Source organism: Panicum hallii, chromosome 3 (assembly GCF_002211085.1).
Source record: "Panicum hallii strain FIL2 chromosome 3, PHallii_v3.1, whole genome shotgun sequence".
Taxonomy (NCBI): domain Eukaryota; kingdom Viridiplantae; phylum Streptophyta; class Magnoliopsida; order Poales; family Poaceae; genus Panicum; species Panicum hallii.
In genome coordinates this window covers 20760621-20780936 of record NC_038044.1, presented here as the reverse complement: position 1 = coordinate 20780936, position 20316 = coordinate 20760621, and the positions used below count along the sequence as shown (strand labels likewise).

At 41.9% G+C, this 20316-nt stretch overlaps 1 protein-coding gene across 3 annotated transcripts; it reads right to left on the bottom strand.

Annotated features, from left to right (window-relative positions):
* Window positions 1–6934: 6934 nt before the first annotated feature.
* On the bottom strand, window positions 6935–16637 carry LOC112885676 (cell division cycle protein 27 homolog B-like). 3 transcript variants are annotated; one of them, XM_025951247.1, is made up of 16 exons: window positions 16432–16637; window positions 15499–15571; window positions 15179–15288; window positions 14229–14275; window positions 14044–14141; window positions 13264–13562; window positions 12689–12835; window positions 11845–12091; window positions 10274–10488; window positions 10124–10189; window positions 9399–9518; window positions 9242–9318; window positions 8769–8888; window positions 8073–8292; window positions 7577–7858; window positions 6935–7336 (listed from the first exon to the last, which is right to left on the bottom strand). In XM_025951247.1, the coding sequence occupies exons 1-16, from the start codon at window positions 16534–16536 to the stop codon at window positions 7283–7285; spliced, it is 2280 nt and encodes a 759-aa protein (XP_025807032.1). In that variant the 5' UTR covers window positions 16537–16637; the 3' UTR covers window positions 6935–7282. The 3 variants fall into 3 exon arrangements, with proteins under 3 accessions (XP_025807032.1, XP_025807033.1, XP_025807034.1); XM_025951248.1 differs by having other exon boundaries at window positions 11953–12091; window positions 16432–16536; XM_025951249.1 differs by lacking the exon at window positions 16432–16637 and having other exon boundaries at window positions 14040–14141.
* Window positions 16638–20316: the final 3679 nt, after the last annotated feature.

The following is a 20316-nucleotide window of genomic DNA, read 5'->3' as shown; positions in this document are numbered from 1 at the left end:
CTGACAGATATTGACAATTGGATGACTGAAAACAGATTATATACTTACTTTAGTTCTCACACCAGCATATAGAGTTTTTTTTTGTCTAGAAAAGAATTGGTAATGTGTCGCATTTTTTGGTGTTCTTGCGTATACAATCAAATAGTATTTTTGAATAAAATTGCGATCTCGCCCCTAGCTACTGATCATGCTAATTTAACTTCAGACTGTGACTAATAAATGTGGTGCTATGTATATTTCAACCATACACCTAGCTTGTTTTGCTTAGAAACTTACAGCTCTTTTGTTCACAAACTTGCAACAAACATCATCTCTTTAGACTGTAGAAGGTACTGGATTTCAGAAGCCTGTATCAAGCATCTTTTATTCATATTATCCCAACTTCATGCAGAGAATTCTAAATGCCAAAAAAATCAACACATGAGAAATTCAGTGAGTAAATAGTCAGACATGTGAGAAATATGAAGTCAGGCTAACCTCTAGGTTCTCCACTTCTCCCCTGCTTTAGATGAGACACAGAGAACCCCAAAACAATGAGCCTGATACAGCATGAGCTTCAAAATACAGCAAAGTCGTGTTGCAGATTCCATATATTTGGGAAAACCAGAGCAACATAACATATCTGCACTGAGCACAAAGATATAGTGGATTTTTCATCATATGGCATAGTCCACGGTTCTGCGTTCAAAACTAAAAATCAATCAACCAAAACTGTATATATAGAGAAGGGGGGAAATATAGTTGAAAGCTGCAGGCACCGCATAATTTAGCAGACAAGCCAAATGTAAACTTCAGGAAATGAACTAACCAGCATAAATACCGCATAATAGAACAGAAACATATTTTTCAAGTCATGAGAACCTCATACTCAATACAGGCATAAAATTACCAAATGACATAAGGCATAGTCAGGCATACCGTACCTTTTCTGATTTGATTAGGCTTGTTGGGACTTGGTAGGGAATCCCAAGAGACAGTTTCAGTAACTCTTCTTTAACAATGGTAGTAATTGGTCGTTTAAGCTGCAATCAGCATTACTGTTACTCTTGTCAACCCGCCTTCCAGACCTATCCACCAATTAGTGCATGAAGTTTCAGATTTCAGTCGCAAATGATAGTGTCTGTTAACCTGCCATCGTGAGCAATCTGAACAAGACTTCTTTGCTGAATGGACAATGCAGGAGTGTTCCACTGTCTCTCTGTCTTGAGCACAAAAGGCACAATCACTATTGTCCTGGAAACCATGCCTGTGCAGCCTCTCCACTGTCCAGCGTCTACAAATAAAACAGTAGAAGCCAAAAAACAAAAATTACACTTGGCTGGAACTCTTGTTCTCCAAATAAAATCTACCGATGAAGGGCCAATGGTCGGCACAATGTTGAGGCACAAACAGCAAACTCAGCACTGCATTTGGACTGATGCAAGGTGACTACATCCTGATGACAAAGATGGTAATAAACAAGATCAATGGAACAGTTGAGTACATAATGCTTATTAAGCAAGATGCAACCTTCTCCACTACCAAGAAGTTTATACAAGCAAAGCACAATGTACATGCTAGAAACAGGCTCAGTTAGATGAGTGCACCTCTTGTCTTCAGAACCTCAAAGTGGATTAACATTATATACTGAAATTTGTTAAATTGGACATCAACATCTCGTTGCAAAAACAAAGTGTACAGCACCATCAATGATTATAGAGGAAGCAATAAAATCCTTACTCAAACTTAACAGAAGAGTTATGAAGTATATAAAGTTGACACCTAGAAATTTAAAAACACAATAACACATATAGGTCTCTCTGGTATACTCATATCTGGTATGCAATGTGAACTATCAGGTTGGTTTTTATGTCTAAGTGATGATTGTAATGCTTATATTCCTTAGAAATTGCGTGCACTTTACAGAATGCAGTTGTGATCTGAATGGCAAACACCTATGATCTAAATGGCACTTTACAGAATGCAGTAAGTCGATGTCTAACAAAACAAGATCATTTTTTAGAGTAGAACTCTTATGGTGCTAAGCATCTCTAATTGCAGCCAAATTGGCCTACAAAATGAAAAGGAAAGGCTGCAATGTTCATATTGATTGGATTATATGCCTTTTATTTAACTGTCGCATCATCTAGGTGTTTCCAAGTTGAGTTTTGCAGTAAATACATTGCCATGCTTAAATCCTTGCTCACTCTTGAATCTTGTGAACAAATTGGTGCTTAATGTCTGGTCCAATATTTTTAAAAAAAACTGGTGCTTGATGTCTGATTGAGTGTTTTGTTTTTCATGTATTGTTAACCAGATAATATATGATGCTTTTTGTGCAGATTGCATTCCATAGTCAGAAACACTACTCGTAACCATTTTCCAATATATAAGTAGTCCAAATTATGTGTACGAAGTATAAGTCTTTGATGGCTTCAGTTTTCAGGCCATGTATAGCAAAACAATTTACATAACGTATATCATGCTCAGGAAATAGAATAATTCTCTTATCAGTGCTAAAATTTGAGTAATGCTTGCCCTCCAGTGCATTGGGAAAGTGATGAGTTCAGTATAATTTTTAATCTTATTTTTTTACTTCCAGTCTGGGTTTTCATGGCCTATCCTGGTAGTGTCCTACATCATTTTATCTTTACACAATTCCTTCTTATGCTGAGATGCAGATCAAATAATTGGAAGGAAATACTGAAGGCTGAATTCAGTGAAATGTTCTATGGCGTATTGCATAATTACTCATCGTGTTCAGGTTTGCCTTGGTGATTAACAGATTTCTTAACTCTGAAATTTGCTTTTGTGTGGCTTTGTCCACAGGTTAAAAAGTTGTTTACTGATTAATTTGGTTCTAGACTTCCACTTAGATTGTTATTACATCTGGTGACTCGAACCTGAAAGCTTTCAGTTTCTATTGACAAGTTTACGTTCACCCGGTCCCAGTTTAGCCTTCGTCCATAGCATGTATAAGTCGCTTAGGTCTCTTGCCTTCGCTCATACAGGACGGGTCGCTTAGGTCATGACTGGAGACTTGAGGTTTCACTGATTAAGGCATTTGCTACTCGAGTAGATTAGCGACTGTTAAGAGGAGACAACGAGCAGAAAGTAGTCATCATGCGACAAAGAGGATACGCAGTGCGCAAAATTAGTCGACATTGCGATAGAATGAATGCGCGTTGCGCAAAAAGTAGTTGACGAAGTGTAGCTCTGGAGGGTTTCAATGCCCATTGAGAGTCGTACACGGATAAGTAGTCGGGGAAGTGTAGCTCTGGAGGGTTTCATGCCCATCAAGAGATGTACACGGATAAGTAGTCGATCATGGTGTAGCCCCCGAGGGTTTCATGCACGTCGAGAAGCGTACCCAAAAAGGTAGCTGATCCTGTGAAGAACAAGTCGGAAAAGGTATAAGTCACTTAGCTTGATTCGTGGATGAAAGTTGACGAAGCCGTGGAGCTCGTTGATGGAGCTGCGACGGTTTGTTGATGAAGCTTGACTAGTCGAAGTCGATTCCGACTAGTTTTCAAGTCGAGACGAGTAGTTGATGTAGTCGTTGCTGTGAGGCTCGCCCTCGACTAGTTTCTAGTCGAGACGAGTAGTCGAAGTAGTCGGCGGCGGGCCGCCGATCATCCTGATGAAGTCGAAGTGATCGCCAGCGGGCCGCCGAGCCTCCTCACGAAGTCGAAGTAGTCGAACTCGTCACTGCTGCGCGCGGACATTGCGGCACAAGCTGAAGTTGAACTGGGTCGTCGAGGTCGGCGACCGCGGTGCATCGACGTTGCAGCGCGAGGTGAAGTCGAGCCGAGTAGTTGAGGTTGATGTAGCTGTTCGCTGAAGGATCCGATCTCGAACTCGATGAATCGATCCGCCGATGCATATGTACAAAGTAGCAATCTGCCACCTTGAGTGGATTGATGTTGATGAAGAGGTCCTTCAAATTCGTCTAATGATCGCGACGATCGGCCCCACGGTGGGCGCCAGCTGTCGGTGTTTTTACCATCGGCCTACCTAGGGATACCCTAAGATAGATGATTATTTGGTGAGGGATCGCCGGATCTGAAACTTGAAGGTGAATGCAAGGATACAAGACATAAATTTATACAGGTTCGGGCCGCTAGAGTAGCGTAATACCCTACGTCCTATTTTGGGGTGTTGTATATTGCGCCCTGCGATTGGGTGTTGAGTTGCCTGTTGGCAGCTCTCTATTGGTTATCTGCCTATCTAGGTATCCCTGCCCTCCCAGAGGACGGGGTTCCTAGTAGGATTACAAGGTAGGAGTCCTAGTAGGATTACCAGGTATGAGTCCTAATAGGATTACAGTGGAATCCTAGTAGGAATCAGACTTCTTTTTCCTCACGGGTAGCTTCTTTGCGGTACCCAAGGGATCTATCCCTGACACGATGAAGCTCACTGTCGAGCAGTGCAACGCGGCTGGGAGATGGGAGGGATAAGGGTGGCGGTGTGTAGATATAAAGGTGTGGGGGTGGTGCGCCGCGGGGCCGACGGCGTGGTGTGCGGCGCAGCGCGCGCACACGTGCATGGCTAAAACCGGGTCTCACGCGGTCCGACGGGGTGAGGGGTCACCTCACTCGGTCTGACGGGGCAAGGGGTCACCTCACTCATGTGATTAAGAGGGCGCATGGCCAAAAGCCGGAGTTCGCACATGTGCAGTGCAAGTGTGTGCGTGTGTGTACATGTGGCTCCTAGCTGGTGCTCTCGTGGTGAAGGGACAGAGAGAGGCGCAGGAAGAAGGGAGAGTTGTGGAGCTCACCTTTGAGCTAGCTGCGCAAGACTGAGCTGGGAGGCCTAAGAGCACAAGGGATGGGTGGCTGTTTAAATAGAGGGCGTGCAGGTTGCTAGCGCACGTTCAAACGCGTCACGACACCGGTCTTTGGTCAGCTCACACTCGTGCTCGGTTTAGTGGTGAAGGCGTTGGCTGGTGGCAGCAGGTGTGCTATGGCCATGGTGACCAGCGGATTGCAGCCTGTTGCGTGTAGAGCCACTTGGATGTTCAAGCTATGGGTGTGCTGTGCACGAGTGGCATCGAGTCAGGTGGCAGTGAGGTTCAGCAACATTTAATTTGTCAAGCCGTCCACGCGGGTGGCAGCTGCAATCAACGCAGCATGCATGGTAGTGTTTATTGAAGGGCAAGCTGTTCGGCTCGGTTTATCTGTTGTTGTCGTGTTGGAACGTGGGTGTAGTCATGCCGTCTAAGTGACCAGGGCGTTCAAGCTTGCTTCAGCGGAGTGAGCGCGGTGTGCAGCGGTTCAGCGGCGAGGCTTGACCACGAGGGCGCGGTCGACGAGACTAGGACGTTGGTTTGTGGTTTATTGTGGTCGGTGAGCAGTTGCGATGCGTAGCGGCCAGCATGGTCCGGCTTGGATTGATGTGGAGCTTGGCGCGATGCTTGGCAGCAGCTTGCTTGGGTCAGGAACAGCGTCGTGGTGCTAGGTCCGTGTACAAGGCACGTGCAGCACTGCCCGAATGGTCTTCTCACTTGTACAGGAGCGTCGGCTTGTGATTGATGGCTGCCAGTGAGGTTAGCATGACAGGGTAGGGTCAGCAGGGTGTGGCCTTCGAGGTGCCTGACCGAGAGCGGGATCGGCGAGGCACGGCATGATGCTCGGGGCTGCAATAGGGCAGGCGAAGCGACATTGGTGCCGATGCATACACGCATGCTGTTTAACCAGAGGTAGAAGAAGAAGCTAGCAGCTGGGCTTTACGTGTGGAATTGACCTTGGGTTGGGCCACGTGCAAGAGCAAGAGAGAAAGAGCAGGCCTGCTGGCCATAAGAGAGTCGCAACCCAAGGGCTGCTGGTTGTTTTATTATTTTCCATTTCTATTCTCTTTTAGTTAATTATGCTAGTTAATTTACTACTAATTAATTTATTTATGGTACTGTTCGATGTTTTATCTTGATGTGAAAAACGGGACGTTACAACTACCTTAGTTTTCTACTTTATACATTGATTTGCAACAATATAAACAAACCGTTTAACAAATACGCTGCAGCCCTCAATGTTTGGTTCATTGAGTGAACATAGAGTATCTTCTGCTTCACACAAGAAGTTCATCCGAAAGCATGACATAGCAAACAAGTACCGGGACTCTGGCATCTTCTTCCCTTCAGAGTACAGTAGAAACAAAATCCATATATCATCCACAAACGCTTAACGAACTGGAGCAATGATTGCAACGTGTAGATCGACACGAGGTCACAAGTTTAATCGCCAGTGTTGATTGGTTTTAAGCTTCTCCAGCAGAAAGGTAGCCCAAAATGTTTAGCAGATTACTACCTCATAAATCACGGGGGAAATGAACCTAACAGTAAAGAGGTGAGAAACAACTGTCAGTCACAACTCCAAATTTTACTGTTCCATCAGGTCACAGGAAAAAGGGAAGAAAAACCAGTGGATTGCTCAAAAACATGGGCTGAGATCTACCCGTTCAGTTCATGATGCAAAATAATTCCACGCAGTGTAGCAAGTGGTAGAGAGTAGAGACACCTCGTGTTTTGTGCACCCGAGAGCCACCATGTTCGGGGGGACCAAAAACAGATCCTGCCGGATCATTTCCATGTCACCATCAAATAAAACAAGTTATCACATCGCATTATACAAAAGTAAAAGTTTCCAGAAATCACCTCATCGCTGTAACTTTCTTCTATGAATAATTTCGTATGTTGCCTGGATATGCTGCAAGCAAGCAATGACAGAGAGGCTACGAGCAAGAGAACGGGAAGTTAGCCTTTACTTGCACACAAAGCCTGCAGCTTTAGCTTCTCACCACTCAAGTGCGAGGAGGCTGACTCACCGAAGCATCGTCCTTTCTTCGGGCTTCTCCAAATGGATTAACTCGTGCGGAAATGGTTTCAACCTTTGAGATGACAACTGAAAATTAAAAAAGGTCAGTGGACGTGCTATGCGATCTGCTTGAGTCACCAGGATCCTGATCCCTGAAACTTTCTGTTATGCAACAATGATTCCTTTTGCTAATCTGAGAATCGTACAATGATACAGGCGAGTCATTTCGCCAACGCTCAACTTGTACACAGTCCTAAACTACTGCAGCTGCCGTGCATGTGTTCTCTGATTACAGGTTGCAACTAGAGCTACAAAACTGGATGGCTAATGGTACAGTAATGACACAAGAAGTCTTGTTGGATCGCCAGATTCTGATCAGCATAAAGCCTTTTCTTCTTGAGCACCCGAGTTTCACTTGGACAGCGCAAGCTGGCCATGAAGTCCTGAAGCACAGACAAATGTTCCTTTGCCAATGTGCTTTAGAGTGAACAAACTTATAGGTCATCGTCCATCAGTTCATCAGGAAGGTGCACTTTCTCCATTGCTGACTGCCAAATACAAGACAAGCACGTCAGCCATTAAATCGCAAATGAATTCTGCTTTTCACAAGCATTACAGTAACCATAACAAGTGAATTCCACTTTTTGGTACCTAATAAGGTGACAGATCAACTAGCAATGGTTGCTATACCACTCTAGGAAGAGACACAGAGAGATAAGTTGGAAAAGAAGAGAGGAAAATGAGGTAGATGTAGGTAGGCGAGGTAAGGAAATAAGATTGTATTATACCTTAATTATAGCAAGATCAGCAGCGGGGGGTTTCAAATCCAGGGCAATGCCAAAGCAAAAAACAGCTTTGTCAAGAATGTTGAGTTGCTTGTAAATCTTTCCCATCAGTGCATACATACTACTCTCATGAGGCGCAATCTCCTTTAGCCGCTCCAACTCTTCCAGAGCTTCTGTGTATTTTTGTAGGCCTAAAAGGATTAAAGCCTTCTGATACTTGGGTAGTGGATTCTTCTTATCAGCAGCTATGGCTTTCTCCATCATCTCCAATGCCTCCTCATTCCTCTGATAAGATTGCATCCAGAAATAAAGGTTTCATTTAACCATTGCCCAGAGGTGATTTAGCAGAAAATGCAAACCAAAAACAATTCCATCCGATTCCAAATGTAAGTCATTTAGCCTCCTCTACTATTTTCCAGAAGTCAATCCAGAAGGGCTACAACAACCTATATTTGGAATCAGAGGCAATAGTTTATTGTGGTCAAGCAATGATATCAACCTTTAGAGAATGCAAGGCCATCCCAAGGTAGCACATAAGAACAGAAGAGCGAGGATTTATCTGAAATGCCCTCCTGAAATGATGCTCAGCAAACTCAAACTTCTCCTGCCTAAGATAGACCACCCCAAGGCCATACCAGGCATTGTAGTGCCTTTCATCTACCTGAAGTGCACATCTGTAGAATTTTAGGCTATTTTCATAGTCCTCCAGTGCAGAATACCTATAGTTCCAAGGAATGGTGTTTGATTAGTAAATTTGAAATCTCAGACATGGATTTTTATGAAGTTTAAACTTGCACCAGTTAAAAAAATACTGCATCTGTCCCAAAATATATAAGGCGCGCACGTATTTCAAGATTCAAACCTTGTAATCTTGACCAGCAGTTAACCTCACATGATGTAAATTTTATTTTACAAAAAATAATATCATCAGATTGACATTTATTATTATTATTATTATTATTATTATTATTATTATTATTATTATTATTATTATTATTATTATTATTATTATTATTATTATTATTATTATTATGTTGCTATAAACATTGTAGTATAGGAGGCATTAACAGTCAAGCTTATTTTGGAGAACGTGCCAAGTCAGATCATGCCTTATGTTTAGGGACAGAGGGGGTACTAAAGCATTAGCTAGACATATTGCATCAATATAGGTAAAATTATGGGAGCAAAAACATACTCGTGACCACATAGAGTGTGAGCATATGCAAATCTTGAGTCAAGCTGTACAGCCCGTTGAAAATTCTTCAAAGCAGTCTCATGATCTTTCCTCAAGGCAAAGCAATTTCCCACTGCACACCTGTTTGCACATTGCAGAGAGATGTATTAGATTATGTAACATTATAGTAACGTAATGAGAGGGGCCAGCTTAAAAGCATATCCCACTAAAGATTTAAAATTGCCACCTAGACTAATTCACCTGTTTTGCACTGAAATGACAACAGGACTACATCTCAAATTGTCAAACCAAGAAAAACGCAGCCTTATTTACACCAAACCCCCCTTACCCCTCAACCCTCGTACACACGACACCTTGTGCAAGTTCAAAAATGTCATCATTACAAGATGGAGTAGGAAAAATTAAAATTGAGATACTCTGACCAGAAAATGGCGCAACACTTTTGTTCTTTCTAAAGTAGAACAAAGGCATACCATGCTTGAGGAGATAGTCGATCAATAGAAATAAGCTCTTGAGCAAGGTAGCTTAGTCTCATTTCCGCATTCAGATGCTGTAAAAAAACCAAAAACATTCAAGCTTGTATATAAATGTTAATGTAGCCAAAAGTCCAATTGCAGTGATTTCACTTACATAAAGAACGGTGGAGTAGATGTCCATTCCATCCAATGTACAAGGAGACAGTCGATGCGCTAACTCAAAGTAATGATCAGCTTCTAAATAATCGACCAATTCGAAATATGCCTTACCAACCTGCATAGTTGACCAGCATGAACACAAACCTTTTGTTGCAAAAAAAAATGAAGTTTAGAAACATGTTCTAATTTTAATGTCACCATATATTTTGCCCACTTGTTCAAAAGTGCTCTACTCTTTAAACCTTGTAATTTCTTAAAATTAAAAGATAGTTCTTAAGCTTCATTACTGTCTTTTCCAGAAAAGAAAAGGAAATGAAGTTTAAGGCTATCTTTCAATTTACAAAATCACAGGGTTTAAAGACTAGAGCACTTTTGAACAAAGTGGGCAAAATATATGGACACTAAGGGATTCATCCCGTTCATTATTGAGTTGTACGAATAACAGTGCCAATCCCAAAATTAACTCGATAAACAGATTAAAAAGCAGCATAGACTAAAATTTTCCAATAAACAGTCAGCCATGAACTCGTTATGTCATAAGGCTCACTTGAAAATCATTACAAGGTTTAAAACAAAGTATGGAAAACAAAGTCCCCCCAAAAGTTCCAACATTAGGATGCAGATAGATGTACACCATTACTTAGGTCATAAAGACTTTTTTTCCACTACAAGAATCAATAGCATTTTTGTATGTCTCCACTCATCATGCATTCGTTGTACCTGGCATAGAACCCATCCAGTGTTAAATTGCGATTCAGGGAGTTTTCTGAAGACTTCCAATGCTTCCTGACCATTTAGTTAACAAAATCCGCTCAGTGACATCACTGGATAGAAGGCTATCGTCTGTAAGTTGAACACCCTATATCATACCTGGCACTTGAACAAGCAAGACAGCCTAAAACCTTCCCCAAGTGTTCGCAAAAGTCCCAGTAGCTCCCTGATTCCAATTGCCACTTTGGAGTCTTGCGACATAATTCGTTCAGCTTTATCTTGCTCAAAGAATCTTCCCTCAGTTGTACTTACAGAAGATGAGGGTGCTGGCACATTATCTGTCCACATTTCATCAATAACTTCATATCTGCTTCCTAAAATTGAGAAATCACTTTCATCATTCCTGAAGAGCAGAAAATGCTACTCTAATACAGTAAATAGCTAATGCGAAAAATCATACCTAGAAAATACAACCCCATTAAACAATACTCAAATCTTTTTTAGCTTTGACCCTCAATAACTAAAAAAACAAACAGTGCAACTTAAAATTGATACTATTCATCATGCGTAGTAATTTGTGTATTTAAAAAATAATATTGAATTAATTCACAAAACTACAACCATGGAACTACAATTTTTTAGATCGGTTTCACATACCTACAACTACTTTGCCCTTAGTTTCACAAGCCTACAACACCTGCATATGGATTTGTGTGGCCTGACATGTGGGTCCATGCAGAATGTTGTAGGCTTGTGAAACTAAGGGCGTGAGTAGTTGCAGCCATGTGAAATTGATCCCAGATGTTATAAGTCATGCCAGCCAAACGCAAAAAAATGAAGTTCTGTGATATTAACAATTATATATCTGTACATAAATTGATGGTCAAAGTTTCACCCTATAGACCATGTTGATGTCCTATATTGCTTATATTTGTGATCAGATGGAAGTATTATACCGAAGGCTAAGGTGAAAGCATTGGGGATGATCCAGTGAAGGAGAAAACTAAATGCCAGAATTTCTGAGAGAGGATTTTGTAGTGAAAAGAAGCTGCCATTAACATTTAATTGTAGAAATTAGAGAAACGTTTTAAAGTATGAATGATAAGCTCACACTAGCATAGAACCAAGAAAACATAAGAATTTTCAGACCACACCTTATATGTTTTCAAACTCAATTGGTTTTTCCTGTAAGAAATCACATCAAAGAAAAATGGAAAGTAATCCTGCAGCTCATATGCTATGAAAAAAAAGGAATTGAGAATATAAAGACATGAATATACTTGAAGAAATAAAGAGAGAAGATCATTGTGGTACTACTATTCTAGCTTTTAGAACATTTGAAGGGACATTAGGAGAAATCCCTATAATTTAGTAGGCAGATTCATGCTTGGCTATTAGTAAAACAGCATTCTAAAGTTTTGCAACTTGGAATCACAACTGTGATTTTCAAAAAGAAGTACAACAACCATGTCAATATGGGCAGAAGAAACAACAAAGACAATAACATTCCGACAACAGTCACCACATTGATATGGCCAGAAGAAACAAAAAAACAATAATATGAGTACATAAGATATAACTGATGTAAACTCAATGGAAATGAACATCAAGCAAATATGCAGATAGATCTTGATCACACAGCCACACAGGTACATAACAAAACATACACATCAAACACATTTTGCTACTTTTACAATTTGATGAATCATCCACATTGAAATGATAATCACCTTCATCAAAATTTTCTGTAGCTCGTGGTTTCCCTTTCCTAACTTGCATGGAACGTACGGCTGTTGAACACAATTTTGATGGTGTGGACGAGTTTACTCGCAATTTACCTGACGAGTGATCTGTTCCATTCCCACCAAACTGAGAGATATTTGAATTTGAATTTGAATTTATTGTCGTGTCTCGAGAAAGCCTTGCACTTCTTCGAGGCATTGAATCACTACTCTGATTAAAAAGCCTTCCAGAAACCTGGAAAACATCTTCAACTCTAATATCATCATAAGCAATAATTTAAAAGCATGAACTAAAAGCAGTATACTAAGTACCAAAAGATATAACATAAGGGAAGGGTAATGTGGCAGATTATAAAATCTACAGAACTACAAAAACACAGATATGCTGAAGTATTGATCTGCTTGCAAACAAACTCGTGACCCTTTTTGTTAACAAACAGAAACCATCATGTGACAAAAAATAAACTGCAAAACATAACTGTGATCCTGATACTGTGGAATGCCACGTGACAAAAAGGGATCTGACATTGTAACCTGATGCAAAGTAACATCACTGGAAGTTCACAGTAACTTCCAGGAACTATAAGTTTAAAACTGTTCACATTCAACAATGAAGCATATGCAGGCGGCATTAGTACGGGAAACTAGAAAATATCATCTGGCCCTGATTACTTTATAATTTTCAGATTAGAGTCAGAAAGGGAATCGTGTGATTTATGGTAAATATTTAGAAGTTAAGGTCTCTAGAAGTTCCAAAATAAGGAAATGGACAAGTACAGAAGTTACAAGTAGCGGCATCAATAATTTCGACCAAATGATAAAAGAACCCAACCTTCTTTAGCCTTGCTTCATCCAAGTACTTCCTTCTGAGTGGCTGGTTTGCTCCATTAGCTTTCTGTTTAGCAGGAGCATCACCACTTATTGTATTCTGATAAGCATGGACGTTCCTGAAGAGTGGCGGAGGTACAATACTAGAAGTCTGCAAGAATAAGGCAAGTAAAATGCATGCCACTAAAGACTATCACAAACTAATATTGTAACTCAAGAAATGAGGTCTCCAAGCAAAACTGATTCCAAATTGTGTTGCATGTTTCAATAGTCAAGTTTAGATAGTTATCCAGTACCATAGAAAACAACTACAACAAAAAATAATTATGATCTAACAAGACACGCAGCTCTTTATCATCAGAATTTTAACAAGGTAGACAGGTCAGATAATGACCGATGCAAAGCAAAAGGCTTTTTAACAAAGATAGAAAAGTCAGAATAACTCGAACATGAATATTCTGGTTATACATAAGCTATCTATACCAGTGCCATAGAATGTGAAACATACAAGACACCCATGCTACCTAACATGGTTATACCAACTGCAGATTACATTTAATACTTCAGGTGCACACTGACCTGTGATGCAATTGGTGATGGGTTGTCGAACTGTGCTATGTTCGAGGGTGTGCTGTTCTGCACATGAAGTGCAGTTGCTCTAACATGAGGGTAACCAGGCACTTCTGCTGCGTTGTTAGCATGAAGCTGTTTCATTTGCTTAGGAATAATGTCCCCGAGACTTGAGGGAAGACTGGAAGATAGAATTCGATTTTCATTGGCAAAGTTTGACTTTTCCAGAGCGGATGTGGATGCGTGTTCCTGCTGCAGACGTAGAGCAGTTGCTTCACTAAAACATTCATCGGCATCTTCGGCAACACCTACAAGATGGTGACACATTTTGAATTCAGTTTATGACTTCACGCTTTAAATGAGGATGAATCATGATTATTGAGCCATAATATAACTGCCAAGTAAAGGCAAGTGACCATATTACAATTAGCACACTAGGAATCAACCAATAAGAACAAACACCAAGCTAGCCGATAATGTTAGAATGCATTTGTACACAAAAATTAGCACAGTGACACTCAAGTGAGGAGTGTCTCTTTTTTAAAAAATATTGACATAGAAGACAGTGATCTATGAGGTGATGTACATGAAGGAAATATTCAAAGACTCACTAGAAGTAGCATATTTTGGAAAGTACATCCTGCAAAATCACCATTGTTTTCATTTCTTCTTCTAAACCTTTCAAAAGTTATAATATGAGGAGACACTTAAGTACTTCTGATACAGTAATAAATCACATTAGTATAGACCTACTGCAGAATTTCAAAGATGAGTGTACAACGAACCAACCAAGTATACACAATTCCTCATATGCTGCCCATAAAAGAGGATCTAGAGTCAACGCTTGTGTAAATTGTTCAGCTGCAGCTGACATTCTGCCCGTGCACCTGCAACCATATGTGAGATAAATATAGTGAATTTTGCCAATATGAGAATTTGCAGCAGCACAGATTCAGTAACCATGAATAACGAACCTATAAATCACTCCAAGGAGGTAGTGTCCTGTAGCTCCACTGGGAACCTGCATAAAGGACGAAACCAGTAGAAGTAACAAATCATCCTAAAGGAATAAAAGCAAACAAAGATGTGATCACTTTTATTTTCTCACTTAATACTTCACCTCTGTAGAATCAATAGCAGTAGGCAACTTCACATGAATATCAATATGCCATGGACCATAAAAGAAAATGATAAGGAAAAAAAGTTGCCTCCCCAATCCATGCAACGACAAGCATTAACTTTGTGATGTTAATGGCTTAATGCTCCTTTGAGCTTTGGCACAACACTCAAAAAAAAAGAAGCACAATAGGAGAATGGACATACACATGGCTCTGAACTTAAGAACATAATTGCTAGATATGCCATAGAAGGCAAGGTAGATCAACCAGGCCTAGTAAGTATAATAGGAAATATGTGTGCTGCGCTAGCTATGGAATTTTTATTTTACAGAAACAAGTCCACACAACATCATCAAGTAAATATTCTTTCTTAGAACAAGATACTTTGTGGTCCATTGTCTACAATGACAATCGTATCAAAAGTACTAGAGGGGTATTTAGCAGAAATGTGTTGTTATCATAACACCATAGCAGCCAGGCATTGTTCATGTGGGACGTTTTTTTTTGTTCATTAGTTGAGTTTAGGTTCTTAATGATTAAGATATGCTATCCCTATAAGTAATCCATAAACTTAAGAAATACATACAAATAATGCATGTGTTTAACGAGAATCAAACCCAATGACGGAAAACTATGTCTATAGTTTCCAACTAAATTAGTTCGGTTGGGTCCCACATGATAGTGCGCAGTTGCTAGGGTAGTGCATGAACAATACCTACATTACCTGCTACACAAAAACAACACTTAAACTTTAAACATTAACTTGCAACAACATAAACAAATCGTTTAACAAATACGCCGCATACCTCAATGTTTGGTTCATTGACTGGACATAGAGTATCTTCTGCTTCACGCAAGAGGTTCATTCGAAAGCATGACATAGCAAACAAGTACCGGGACTCTGGCAGCTTCTTCCCTTCATATGCAGTAGAAAAAAATCCATAAATCATCCAAACTACTTTCACACCAATGTAAAAGGAGAAAAATAGTCCAAAGTGCAAAATAAGAAATATCCCCACAAAATGGACAATATATTCCAATTGTTTAGATTCAAACTTTAAGGAAATTACTACACAGTAGTGAGCCTGAACTGTAGGGTGGTAATATCGTGAGCAGATTCTATTACCTTTCAAAATATGGTATGCAGCATATGGCTGGTTGTTGTGGAGGTAACATGTTGCTAACAACTGCACATTGGTCTGCACAAAGGGTACAGAGCAAGAGAACATTTAGTGTATCAACCATGGAAGTAAACAGGCACACATATTAAAATACACTAATTTAATGTGGAAATCTAGTAAAAGAAATGTCCTCTAACAGGAAAGTTAGCATTAGCACTCATTGTCTACCTTCAGGCTAACGACTCCTAAGAAACCAAACACACATACAAAGCACTCAACACAGCAAACTTAGTGAATAAGAGTTCCACTAACCTCACCCCTTATGAATTACCAAGAACAACAGTGAGAACCCAATAAAATGTTAAACCCCGCTCAGGCAATTATAAGATTAAGAAGAGAGGGTGAGTATGTCATGTAACGACATTACTAGAGCTTACAGACTACTGAAAACCTCAAGAGTGGCTTCAATCGTGGCCACCTAAAGATTCAGATAAGTTAAAACACCCAGCGGCCAGTAGAGCATATAGTCATTACAGGCTAACATCACTAGAGCTGGTACCTGAGAAACTGCTCCCAATTTCAGGATTAACTCCCCTCTCCAGCAAAATTCTCCATAAACCCAAGATGAATCGCGGACAAATACTCCAATTCTTTACAACTCAAACCACTCCAGAAAACAGCTAGAGAGAGCTGCCCCGATTCATGTTCCCCATATGCCCTACACCCAAATCCCACCGCTTCAGCTCAAAGGCATCCCTAGCCACGTCAAAAAAAATCACGAAAGGACACTAAATCGAAGCGGCGCAGGTTAGTCCCCGCGCCCAAATCGTGGCCTCACGCCGGCCACACTCCCGATCTAACAAGCACTGAACCATTCCCACCAGCAATCACGCCGAATCTAGCCGCACTAGCCAAGCTGAGGGGGGCGGGGCAGCTACCTCGGAGGGGAACTGCGCGCAGAGGCGCTCGCAGAGGAAGACGGCGTTGCGGTGCATGAAGAGGCGCAGGCTGCTGTGGACGCGGTCCACCATTAGGGTTTCCATCGCCGCCCAGCGACGGCGGCGAGCGCGGGCGAGAGCGGATGCGCGACGCTCGCTTGCTGGATCGGGAGTTGGTCAGAGGGTGGCGGCGATGGGGTGAGTCGAGAAAGCCCGGGTGCTACCGTGCTCCTGGGCTATGTGAGCCGACGGATCCAACATGGACGCACATGATCTTCGCGAGTTCATTCCAACCTGAACATTTTGCAGATGGCCCCAAGAAGAAAATCCCACGTAACTATGAAGTCCTGGTTTGTGGTACATTTTTGAAACACCCCCTAAGTTACTTCATCTTATCATTCTAAGTCCAAAGGCATCTGGAGCTTTCTCTGCTTCTCGCTCCTAGCCATCAGCGATTTTCGAACACCGTCTTCAAACTCCATGGGCACAGCAAATAGGAGACGAGGATAGCACGGGTACATGTGTACCTCTCTTCTCCTCCCTGGATTAGGGTTTCACTTTCACCCATGGACTATACCGTGCTCTGCCCACCCAGGACCCAAAAACCATCATATCGCGTGACCTAGTTCAAATCATTTTGAATTGCTCCCATTCAATTCAGAAGCTTTTATTTAATTCTGAATCTTTTCGACTCAGGGTGTGTTCGTTTCGCGTTAGAGGGGTCTAAAACACAGACCAATGAATTAGAGGTCTAAACATTTTAGAGGTTTAATATTTAGAGGGGTGTTCGTTACAACCCTCTAAAATGAGTAAATTTATAGTTTTACCCCCTATCCACCCACACCTCGCCATCCGCGTACACCTCGCCGGCCCGCGTACACCTCGCCGTGTTGCGGACGCGGAGCCGCAGCGCGAGGCCAAGGTCGAGCGCGGGCGGGTCGGCGCGGAAGCGGTTGACGCGGAGGCCCTCGACGCACGCGGCGGGAGCCGAGGGGTAGAGGAGGAAGGCGGCGCCGGCTGCTTCGCGCGAGGGCGAGGAGGAGCGGGAGGGTCCGGGCGCAGGCGCGACAGAGGCCCCGCGCGCGGCGCGGGCGCAGGCGGCGGAGGCGGACGAGCACCGGGGAGCAGGCGGCGGAGGCGGACGAGCACCGGCGGAGGCGGCTGCTGCGGGGGCTGGGGCAGCGCGGTGGGGGGGAGAGAGGGGACGGCGGGGCGGTGGCGCGGGGCGGGGAGGAGCAGGGGCCGGCGGCGCGGCGCGGTGGGGGGAGAGAGGGGACGGCGGGGCGGCGGCGCGGGGAGGAGCAGGGGCCGGCGGCGCGGGGCGGGGAGGACCGAGGGCCGGCAGGGTGGCGGCGCGGGGCGGGGAGGACCGGGGGCAGGCGGCGCGCGGGGTGGTGGGGAGAGAGGGGGCGGCGCTAGGAATCGCGAGCCGCGAGTTCCATTAGAGTGCTCGAAGCCTCTAAAGATTGGAGGCTTCTAAACGAATGATACCCGTCCTATTAGAGACCCGTTCGTGACCAGATATCTAAAATTTAGATGTTTCACCCTATTAGATAGGGAAACGAACGGACCCTCACTACACATTATTAGAAGTCAGAACATACAACATCGAGTATGGATTTCTGAAAAAAAAAGTTTACTTATTAGCTTACCGATGCAATCATTTGGCTACCTCATGTTAATAATTTTCTTTTCATTTTTACTTGTAAGATAAATTAAACAAAGCACTCGCTGAACTTCTGTAGTCCTTTTTTTATCCTGCACAACAAACAACCTTGGCATCAATAAGGAACATCTGTAACTCTGAGATAGTCCATTCCTAACAGAGTTCTGAATTTGTGGGTTTGGAATGGAACATGTATCAGCAATTTCTATTGCTGCTTCTGCTATTCTCCTTGCTCAGAAGTGCAATTTTTGTGGAAACGACTTCTTCATAAAATGGAGATCTGGCCGCATGGAAGTTTAATTTCACACAAGTATGTTTAGGCATTCAGTATAAACCTACAGGTGGATTGTTAGGTTAACAACCAAAGAGTACACAGGTCTTATATCTATGGCTGTGTTTGAAAATGTCCATTCTCATGGACTGAAATAAATGGGTACTTTCTTGAAGAGTTGAATTGATAAATGGGTGTAAAAAAATGATTGGAATTTATGCCTTTGCTAGATGATCCGATGACGCTGAAAAAACCAAGAGGCTTATATGTCCAAGCTGTTGTAAGCATCTACGTAAATATACAGTTACAGCAAACCAAAGAGTAACAGAAAAGCTTTTTATCTAATCTAGTGAAGGCTACAATCATAAATGTTTGATAGTACAAGAACAAACAAAGAATCTATGAAAATTGATCGAGCATATGCTTTGCTATTTAATCTCCTTTTGACCTTCTGCTGTTGGTGCAAGTGCAGCCTTGAAAGATGACAATAACAACGTCAGAACAAAGATTCTACGAAAATTGATCGAGTACATATTTTGGTATTATTCTACCTTTGATCTTCAAATGTTGGTGGAATAGCAGCCCTTGCAAGATGGCGACAGCAACGTCAGCTTGTTAAGACTTCAAAAAACATCATCATTTTGAACAATCTAACTGCATTAACACATGTAATCACACTAGCATCCAGTCAAACATGACACACCAGGGTGTCATCATTACAACTAGCTGCTGCAATGTTATAAATTACAAAATGCTGGAATTCCAAGATGCTTGAAAATGTATGTGATGGAGTTAGTGCAACTACTTCTATGACTGAATCCATTGGCGTAGCAACAGCAACAACAACAGCCCAGTAGATAATAACCTAGCAGCCATTCTTTTCCCTGAATATACCCAGCAACAGCTTCATGTAGTCTTCTAACATTTGAAGTCACTTATTAAGTAGCAGCGAGTAGTACCCGATCGAAGCACCGCAAACTGTAAGGTAATTTTTTAGTTCCAGCAGGCTAAAATGTTTATTGGATATAAAGCAAGCGTGTAGAAAAAATAGAGATTGCACTTACTATTAGAATATATCACTATTGATATAGCAGGATTGATCTGCACCACTTATTAATACCAAAAGCCTAGTAGTTAAACATTACATGGTGCTACTTGGCCTATGAACAATTATCTGCATCTTTCTTAGCTCTTTTCGCCTACAAGCAAACATACAACATTAGTTAGACACATTATATTAAGTGGTGCAGATTCGAGAGATCATGTGTCAGTACCTTTTTCTAGTTTTGCTGGTGGATGATACCTCTGATCCGCGCTTTAATCTAGTGCCGTTTCCTTTTGTGTGAACAACAGGAGGTGGATGGATACTGATCTCATCTGGTAATGTGGTTCCAACAAGAGATTCAAACTCATGAACCTTACTTTTCTCACTAGATGACCCCATGTTTGACATATGCTCAATGGCATCAGCAATGCACTTGTGAAAATAATTCATTTTCGCCTCACTTTGCTTAGCAGCATGCATCCCTAATTTAAACTTAGACCATGTCTCAGAACACATCCTTTTTTATGCTTGGAGGAACGGATGCACATGATCCTTGTAGTACCTGCCCATCAGCATCAAAAATAACTTTTTGAGTGGCAGTCTTAGTCCATCTCTGTAGCAAATACTGCCTGGGAATTTCATTGCAGCTAGCCCCTTTTAGGACAAGAATGATGTGGCAGCAGAGAATGCCAATGGATTCAAACTGCTTGCACGAACATTGGGCCACATTTGTGCTCATATTGTAGTGAACAATCCTAACCTTTCCACTATCATCCCTAATTCGTGTGGTGCGTTCATCAACCTCTTGAACCATGCTTTTGGAATAGGCCAAAAATCGTATTTGTCTCTAGCAACAACTACATCATTTGTCTCTAGCAACCACTATCACATTTGTCTCTAGCA

Excerpts from the sequence above, each read along its gene's own strand:
- LOC112885676 (XM_025951247.1), bottom strand. The coding sequence starts at position 16,536 with ATGGAAACCCTAATGGTGGACCGCGTCCACAGCAGCCTGCGCCTCTTC. Across the intron at positions 13,563-14,043 it reads TGAGGAATTGTGTATACTTG|GTGTTGCCGAAGATGCCGAT; the intron begins GTTGGTTCGTTG and ends ACCATCTTGTAG. Across the intron at positions 7,337-7,576 it reads CTGATCTTGCTATAATTAAG|TCAGCAATGGAGAAAGTGCA; the intron begins GTATAATACAAT and ends TGTATTTGGCAG.